The following is a 9,463-nucleotide window of genomic DNA, read 5'->3' as shown; positions in this document are numbered from 1 at the left end:
CCCAAAGGCAGAGTTTGGTCCATCTCTTCTCTGGTGCTTGGGCTCTGGTTGATTTTTCCAGGCACATTCTGTGCGTGGACTAAGGGCAGGGATGAATTTGTTTCGCTCGTGATTCATTCAGCTTTGTGGATAACTCATCAGCAGGTGCTGGATGCAAACCATCCCGAGTATGTTCAGGCACAGCCCATCCCAAGGATCCAGGCAGGTATGGCTGGAAGCTTCTCACTCAACCTCACCAGGAGGATTTTTCAGTTCATCTTCCGTTGATTTTTCTCACTCAATCCACCAGGAGGATTTTTCTATAGGAACTAAAGCCAGATGTGTAGCTGGTGGGATTAACTCTTACTTGCTTCATGAAAAGCTTCATTGAAAATGAGCATCTTTTTCTCACCTCTTTAATTTCTTCTGTGGTCCAGAGGCAGCTATGGATCAATAAAAGTGTTTTCATCGATCACCCTGGATGGTTTTTCCTGGATGGAAGATCGAAATGCTGAATCCTGCTTCTGCCAGTCCTTTCTATAGTGGGGAGTTAAACATTTCCTAATTTCCACCAGGTTACATGAGGTTTAATCCCAGAGGATGCAGTCTCACAGCAGATTAAGTCATAATCTTATAAATCAATCCAGAAATTTGCCCTGCTTCATCCCAAATTCCCCATAGTTCAGCTTCTCCAATGACTCCAACTGCTCTGCTCCTGCCCTGCCCCTCACCTGTGGGGTATTTATACCCATCAAATGTACTTGCACCTATATAAAAAACAACACAAAATTATATATAAAAAAGTTTGTGTTTCCAAGTTGGGTCTTGTGCTGTTGGAATTAAGACTCAAATTAGGTCAGTCATGTTCCCCTGGTAGGGAAAGAATGATAGTGCTGGAAAACAGACAATTTAGAGGGACCCAAAAATAACTCATCCTGCTGTTCTGTAAGAAAGATGTGTTTCCTTTGCCCTGCACTGAGGATATTTGCAATTGAGGCCACTTGGGCACAACCAGTCACACAAAATGTGGCTTGGTCCCACAGGCAAAGCTGGCCTGTGCCTCAATTTCCTCCTACCAAAGGAGGGATATTAATCCTTCCCAATTCAATAGGGCTGTGGTGAGGTTACCTGAGTAAGGCATTTTATCACTGTTGGCACGAGGCCCCAGGCTGTATTACACATGTTGTTTTCCAGACTTGCTTTTAGCCTTATCTACACTGTCTGTTCAGTGCAGAAAGTGCAAGCATTTGCATGAACTCAGGTTATCAAGGGTCAGGGTGAAGGACAAGCCCATGGCTTCACCACTGTGAGCACTGGTGCTTTGCTAGAGTGCATGTCCCAGCCAGATCAGCACACGTGGTGCACTGAATGCCCTGGAAATTGCACAGTGCAGGGAAGAGCCTTTGAATGAAATTGTGGGTGTTGGTTGCTTCTTCCTCTGAGGTGTTATTGTCACTGGAATGCATCAATAGTTTGTTGTTTGCTCATTCCTCCATAGACAAGTGCAGATTCTTGGACTGTGCGAATGACTTCACCAGTTTCGGTGCTGCTGAGAAACTTGCCTTGTGAAACCTCACTGAATGACTTCATACATCAGACTCTTCCGATTTAGGATTATCCTAACTCATTTACAACCAGTCATGACCATGCCAATTGCCTACTTAATGAAGGTCTCTACCAGTGGCCACATTGCCTTGGCTTAGCAGGACATGCCCTGCATTTCAAAGGAAACAAGACAGCAAAAGGACTCCTGTTGTTGGGGCACAGTGAAAGTAAACAAAACCTCAGCAAAAACATGTGTTCAGCTAAAGTTCTTTTTGATTTTGTGGGAAATGCAGGTTTCAAATGAAAGTAATTGGTGAGGCAGGAGGTGGAGAGAGAAAAACCAACAAGAGGCAGGCTTAAAAAGAAGGAAGCAAAAAGAAAAATAAATAACCCTGGAGCAAAAATGCAGAAGGAAGAAGAAACAAATGAGACAAATAGGAGGAAAAGGATCAGTAATGAAAGCCCAGATTACTTGATTCAGTCAAGCCACTGCCTGTGCTGGTCAGGGCAGGGCAGGGCAGGAAGCCAATCTCTGTGTTTTTTTCTGGTATTGTTTAGACTACAAATGTCATGGCAGATTTCCCATCTACTCCCGTGTTTATGTCCATGCTCCAATCCTAACCACGATAACATGTGTGGAGGAAACACATCCTGAGAAGGGCTGGAAGAGGGAGAATTATGCACTTTGGAGCTGGATGACTTCAGAAAAGCACTTCTGCATCTTCTGGTAGTTTTGCAGGATGTCTCATACACAAAACACTGCAGTGTGAGGATTTTGATCTTCAAAATGGGTACATTGACACCTCTGGGTTATTACAAGCTACGAGCCACACAGGACTGCTTGTATTTATACAACACTGCATTGTTTATAATACACCTTTCAGGAAAGATATGAGTTCTTTACTCAACAGTTTGACTTCTTCCTCCCTCACCCCCCAGCCCCCAACTCTCCCATCTAGAAAACATTGATTTCTCCCCCTTATTTTTCCCACCAGAGCTGTAGCAAACCTGAGTTTAGTTTACTTCTCTAGGCCAGATGCTCAGCTGGTGAAAATCCCCAACAACCAACCTGGAATAACAGAGCTGCCCTGATTTCCATCAGCTGAGATCTAGTCCTGCATCCCCAATGTCAGCACCTTTGTGGGAATTGATCAATGGCTGCTACAACGCTGCAGAGGAGGACAAATATTATTTGAGGGGATGACGGTGTACAGAATAGTGGCCCCACTATCCTGTAAGTGGTTTCCACTTCTGAATGGGTTTCGACTCTCCCTTATTCAGGATCTGGAAGAAGCTTCTCACTGCAAAATAACAAAATATTTAAGGCTGATCAAATTTAGGGTGGAAACCATTAGAGTCAGTTTAGCTGCAAAGCAGCAGGGGTTGGTAAGATTTTACAGTCCAGAACTAACAGTGAGGAATTTCAGTGTTACGTTTTCACCGTCCTGAGCTGTTAACTCATCAGCATGCTGGCAAGGCACCCAGAAACTTCTTCAAGACAAAAATAACAGAAAGAGACTAGAAAATATTTTCTTTTCCCCAAAAATAAATGTACCAAGGACACACATGTTTCCAAAAGGGTTCTTTTAATTAGAAGCAAGTTTGCAAAAGAAGAAGTAACTTTCTCATATAAAATAGTGGAGTGGTGAAGGTGAGGCTAACAAGAGGTGTGGAACAAAAATCCAGGGCAAATCCCCAAGGAGACACTGAATTAAAAGCAACGATCCGATAACCATAGTACACTGAAGGGTAACTCAAACACAGCTGTGTAAGGTGGTCCTACCCCTAAACTGACAGCAGATACCAAATCAGAGGACGGATTCCATCCCAAGAGTGGCAAAGTGAGCGGCTACAAACTCACCATAACACAGTGTCCTTGCATCTTTCTGCTACCCAAGAGCTCCCACCACACTGTGACAGGTCCCAGCACTGCCCAGGAGCATGACAACATCAAAGGGGGAGCACCCGTGCCACTTCCTAGCTGCCCCTCCTGCAGAATGCCACCACATGGTAGCAGAAAGGTGTCATTCCCAGATCTAGAGAATAAGACATAAATGGGAAAGCACTCCGATATAAAGCTCTGTAACCCCATTCCAGTCTCTATATCCAGTGATTCAAGCCCCAAGAAAGTGCACAGTGATCAAACAGCATCAAAATAATGAATTTCCTGCCAATTCTTGAGACTCCAAAGCCATTTAAAATGGGAAGGTGGCAGCTTTGAAAAGATGGAATTCTGAGTTAGAGCCCAAATTTCAAGTCCCAGTGGTATCTCACTCGTTCAAACAGATCTCACCTGTTCAATGTGTTATGTGTGTGCTTATCGGTTGTGGCTCTCTTCTACCAGGAGCGGCAAACTTTACACCTGCACAAAGTACAAAGCCAACTTTGTCTGGGAGGGCTGGGGGTGGAGATGCAGGGGAGAAGAAAAGGGCTACAGAAGTACAAAGAACTGAAGGGACTTGTCAGGTGGAGCCATTTAATACCCATGCCCAGCCCAAAATGTTCAGTAAATGTGCTACTAATTCAAGGGTGGCTTTCCCTAAGGTGGTTTCAATGGATACTGTACAACCACGTGGTCATGCATGTGGCTTTGTGTAAACACCACAGCAACCTACCTCTTCCCCATGTGACCTCTTGTATTGCCATGATGATGTATGGACTCCACGAGTCAGCAAAATCCTACAAAAAACAACCTAAGAAATGTGAATGAACTAGCAGGAACTCCAGGTTGAATGAAGCTGTTTGTAGTACAACCTGCCCATCCAGCAAATGCTCTGTGTTGGCTTTTCCTCTCCAAATACAATCCCTCATTGCATGTGCCCTTCTGGCTGCTATTGACAAAGGAGATCACTAAAGATAGGAGGTCTAGGAATCATATTCAGTTTTAGGTATCACAGGTTTCTAGGACTTCAAGAATTCCAGTGGCCCTGCTAAGGGTTATCTTTCTTGTGGGATATTTTTTTGGTTTTAGTTTTTGACATTTCCCAATAAATTCCTTTTCTAAAAGGATTTTTCAGAAACAAGTTGCCCTGCATGATCTGAAAACAGCAAGTGGAAGAAGACACCAGCGCTCTGTATGTATAAACAGCCTTCTCTCCTCCTTTTTTGGAGAGCAGACTGGATAATCTTTGGATGACCCAGTGGATTTCTTGAGGGAAGCAATGACAAGGATAACAAATGTATCCCTCTGTCAAGACAGATTTGGACATTTATTCTAAACAACTGCTGCAGCAGCTTCTGGCAGAGACCTGGGTATAAACAGGAAAATGAGATCCTGGCCCATCTGAAAAGCATCACTGGCTTTAACACTCAAAATGAAGAGGGAAAAAAAAAATCCTTTTGGATAATGGATTAGTTTCTTTTTCTGGATGTTTTTTTTCCTTCTCTCCAGTAATGCCAACTGCTTCCAAAAGTGGGATCACTGGTTGTGGTGTGATTCCTTCAGCAAACACTGATGCAACCCCTTGCTCTGGGCTCTCCCTTCTCCATGCCCTCCCCATGAAGGGGTTTCACAGAGGTGATTCTCAGGGTAGGGAAAAAGAGACTTCCAATGAAAGTAAAACAGTTTCCTCTCCTGTCCCTACTCACTGCTGCCACTCTCAGCCGAGCAGCACTGGTAGTGCACCAAAATTGGAGGATTAAAAGATGGGAATGGAAAATATTCCACCCAAAGGTGTGGGCTGTGCTGAAGACTATGTGTCATACTGACTTTTGGGGGATAAAAATGCTCCACTTAAGAGTGGAACAGTACAGCTTTTTCACTTATGTGCTCTTTTGCACATGATTTATGATACGTACAACCTGAGGTTTGGTGCCGTTGGGAGCAACAGGAGCATTGCTGATGGTCATGGCTGGTGTCATCTCAGCCCTGGGAGGGGGATGGACACTTGGCCACATTTTTCCTGCAGGGAATTGGGTATTTCCATGGCTACTGCATGAAAAATGAGCTCCTATTAAATCCAGCATCAAGAGACCCCAAGAATCATGTCACAGTAAATAAACAAAATATCCTAAGAAGGTGTTTTAAATATAATCCTTCATTTTTCAAGACTGTTCTAAACAAGAATACAGAAACAGAAGTGGATTTGATGGGTGAAGTTATTGTAACATGACAACTAATGTTTAAAAGGCATATTTCAAGGCTGTGATTCCCAGAGATTACACCTATGAAATAGAGCTTTCTTGCTAACTGATGGAGTGCTTCCTTCCAGATAGAACAATTTACCTGATATCTGAGGTAAATAAAATCTACCACTAATCATATTTCCTAAGCACAGCATGTTAACAAGAAGGCACAGGCGTCATGCATGTAGCTATACAGGATCCTGGGCAGCAGAACACACATCCTATGCTCATCTTATGGATGAGCAGGGCAGTGTACTTCCATGCTCTGCAATTGATTAAGTAAAATAAAACCACTGTGGACTGGACTGGAACAGAAATACCTTTGTTTGGATCAACAGGTCCTAAAGGAATCACACCTAACCTATTATTTTGGCAGCAGCCAGAAGAAAAGAGCCATACAGCCAACTCAGCAAGCTCAGGCTTTTGAGCAGCAGATGGTTCTGAGAAAAAAGGAACAGTCTCTTCTCCTCACTTTGTATAAATCGTGCTGCTCCCCACGCTGTCATTCAGTGGAGCAGTGGCCACAAAGTCCATTTCCTTTATTCCCCATTGTTCCCTTGCTTTTTTGCTCAATGAGGTATCAGATCAGCCCCAGGGAGTAACTGCACCTTACACTGATACGGATCTGGCAATACTGAGGAGATACAGAGCTGCTTGCACTATGCTTTCCTTTGGAACAAACTCTTCAGTGTTCCATCTACTTCCTACTAATCTATATCCCTAAGCCCTTAGTGGTCCTTGAACAGCACTACTTCTCATACCCGTTGGAGAAGCACCACTAAAATTCCAACAGCAATCGCATTGCTATGTCACATGGATATAAAACAAGGTGTTTAAAATATGTAATCTGATGCAGGAAATAACAAAAGAGAAATAAAACAAATCAGAAAGTCATGTAGAGGATTTTCTCTAAGAAACAAAAAAAAAAAAACCCAGCAAACAAATTTTGGCAGCTCAGTAATTAAAGCAAAGTCCATATGGCTTAAGAGAACAGTCAAAGTGCGCAGAAGGCAGTGGGGGTTTTGTTTGCTTTGCATTCCTCTTCACAGTAAGCTCAGTCATTCTTTTCGAGCCCCTTCTCCATCCCACACACATCCTATGCAGGTGCAGAGAGGGGGATGGCTCACAAGGTTTTGGCTCAAGCTCATGCCTTTGTATATTCCTTGCCATCTAAGGAGCTGTGTGGGGATCATTATCCCAAACTCAAAAGCCCTTAAACACACCCACTGGAGTTTTTGGTTTTGAACTTTTTCTTTCTGGAGCCTTTGGAGAGGAACAGCAATTCAGTGCCAAAGCTATCCAGAATGTGTATGCACCAACAGCAGCAGCACTTGGAGGCATTACCAAAGAGGAAAAGCAGTTCTGAGCTTGTCTGCCCTGTCCAAGAGGCACTGAAAGGTGACAGCAAGGCTGAGCTTGCCCTTGGACCTCAACTGTTCAGGTGAGATGCCACCAGGCTACTTCTAACCAGCCCCTGTGGGCAGGAACAGGCAGCACTGTAATCAATGCCAGGTTGATTTCACCAACCTGCCTTGAAGACACCAGCACCCAGTGCCACAGCTGTCCCACATCCCTCCAGAGAGGCCAGGGACAATTTGCAACAGCAGCAGCGCCCACACGTGCCCTGATGGGATGTCAGGAAGCAGCAGGGTATCAATTGTCCTGGCTGACTTACATTCATCTGGGAGGAAATGCCAGACGCTGGAGTGGCAAGGACTTGCCTACTTCCAAATTCATCTTTCGAACTCTTGTGGTTAAAATGTCTGGTGATTCAGGGCTCTTGCTAGGTCCAAGGGTTGGACTTGGATTCTTTAAACTCCTGATAACTTCCTTGCAAGCAAACAACTTGCTGCAAAAACGTGACAAGACTCAGGAAAAGGGCAGAAAAGAAGAAAACAAAAAGTGACTTATACAAAAGGATGGAAAATGAACTAAAAATCCTCTCTCTTCTTTCAAAGGCTATACCTTCAAGGGCACAAAGAAGACTGTAAACATGTACAAGGTAATTCATGACCCTAATGCTTGCAGAACCTGGTCAGCTGTATTTGGAGACACTTCTGCCAGATAAAAAGCTGAAGAATCAATAAAAGGCACCTGTAGACACCACAACTCACTCACTCTGTGTGATGTGTCTTTGCACAATCAAATCAAAAAACCCAGCTACTGTGTACTGGTTTACACACCAGTAAGCAGTATTGTGGAGTCTGGGCAAGAAAGGATGTTCAGCTTCTATTGACAGGGCAGGATAACTTTGATGATCAGAAACCTCATCAGTTAGTAGACTCTCTAGCTTGTTGGTGCAATCTTAACTGAGAGATTCCTCTGGCTTCCTGGGTTGTGTCCACTGACTTCTTAAAAGTGACCAATTCCAATGGCACATGCAGTCCATGAGGGAGGATCAGAGCCACAACAAAAATAAACTGACTTTGCATCTGAATTCTTCCCACTTCCTTCACCCACTACTGCCTACAGTGCTCTTTTGAGCCATCTCCTCTTCCAAAGGTCCTGGAGTTGGAATATTTAAAGAATGCAGCAGGTCCCATTTGAACAACAAAGAAAAGCAGGCCAATAATTCAGTATAAATACACTGGTAGTGAGCCTAGAGCAGACACAGTGACACATCTGAGCCTAAATTGATCAGCCAGTGCTCCTAATCTAGGGAGCAGCAATGAGGAGAGAGGAGACGCCTGCTTTTCGTGTAAGAATTTGTCCCTTTTTTATGTCTTCCTACTTGGCTTTGATGGCAGGGAAAAATTAAAAAGAAAAAAGAAAAACTAGAGAAAAAAACAAAAGAAAATGGAGCCTGGGAGGTTTTATGTTTTCTCTTCAAATCGCATTACAAAGTCACTCATTGCATCTAGGGAATTCACCTCCTTGTTTGGGAAAGGCAGGACAGAAGGAGGGGAGAGAAAGAGGAAAGAGAAGGGTGTGGGAGCTGCTTCCTGAAGCAGTGTTACAAAAAGCAGTTAAAAAACCCCTACTATTCACAAGTGGTTAAAATCATCACTTTTCAGAATTCCTTTTTTTTTCCTCTTTTAAACAAAGGTTCAGCTCGTTCAGCTCCATGTTTTTAGAGTTGATTGTCTTCAGGAAAAATACCCAAACCCCAGCCTCATCCGTGTTCCCATCCATTTCTACCCTGATAGAGAAGTTACCCACAGTTCACCACACACATAGTCACTGCGCTGGGTCCCCCCAGGTGCCGCCGGCAGTTCGGCTCCATCCTCCATTCCCATCTCAAACAAAGGAGGAGAACCCTGTCACTGGAGTCCGGGAGCCAGGTGCAGGCTGTCCCGTTGGGGTGTACACCCCTCCTGAGCTCTGTGTCGTGATGACAGTCTGGAAATAGGGTTCTGTCTCGCTGGCGGCGCACTCCTCATATCTGTAGGACGCTGGGTGCTTCACACCTTTCTGCTGCCGCTTCCATGAGTTGTAGTAGGTGGGGTCGCTCATGTAATGGTTCACAAAGGAGTGCTTTGGCAACTCATCTTCATAATCTGAGTCAGTGGCCTGGAGCATTAGGAAAAAAACCCATAAATCAGCCATTAGCATCCAGGATTTAGCCTGTTCCACTTAGAAGAAATCAGAGACAAGTTTAATATCACCAGCTGACAAAAGCTGTGATTTTAGGGTAGGATGGTTTGTAGTCCAAGTGTAATACATGCTGGCCTGTAGAAAAGCACTGTGCTCTGGTTTAGCCAGGCTTTGCTGCTAGAGGAAGAGTCCCCTGACGAACACTGGTGATAAGAGATGCAGAGAAACTCCTCTTAATTCAATGCAGAATGCTGCGGCAGAAGCTATGTTGACAGAAGAT

The 9,463-nt window shown here is 44.2% G+C and overlaps 1 protein-coding gene across 3 annotated transcripts in view; it reads right to left on the bottom strand.

Annotated features, from left to right (window-relative positions):
- Positions 1–3,093: 3,093 nt before the first annotated feature.
- SDK1 (sidekick cell adhesion molecule 1) overlaps positions 3,094–9,463 on the bottom strand; it is a 420,202-nt gene continuing 413,832 nt past the window's right edge. For all 3 annotated transcript variants that reach the window (XM_065684560.1, XM_065684562.1, XM_065684561.1), the window contains one exon: positions 3,094–9,159. In XM_065684560.1, coding sequence (XP_065540632.1) covers positions 8,887–9,159 — 273 coding nt within the window. In that variant the 3' untranslated portion in view covers positions 3,094–8,886. The remainder of the gene's footprint in view (positions 9,160–9,463) is intronic.

This window comes from Lathamus discolor, chromosome 6 (assembly GCF_037157495.1).
Source record: "Lathamus discolor isolate bLatDis1 chromosome 6, bLatDis1.hap1, whole genome shotgun sequence".
Taxonomy (NCBI): domain Eukaryota; kingdom Metazoa; phylum Chordata; class Aves; order Psittaciformes; family Psittacidae; genus Lathamus; species Lathamus discolor.
Note: the sequence above shows the minus strand (reverse complement) of the source record. Positions and strands in the feature narration are given on the sequence as shown.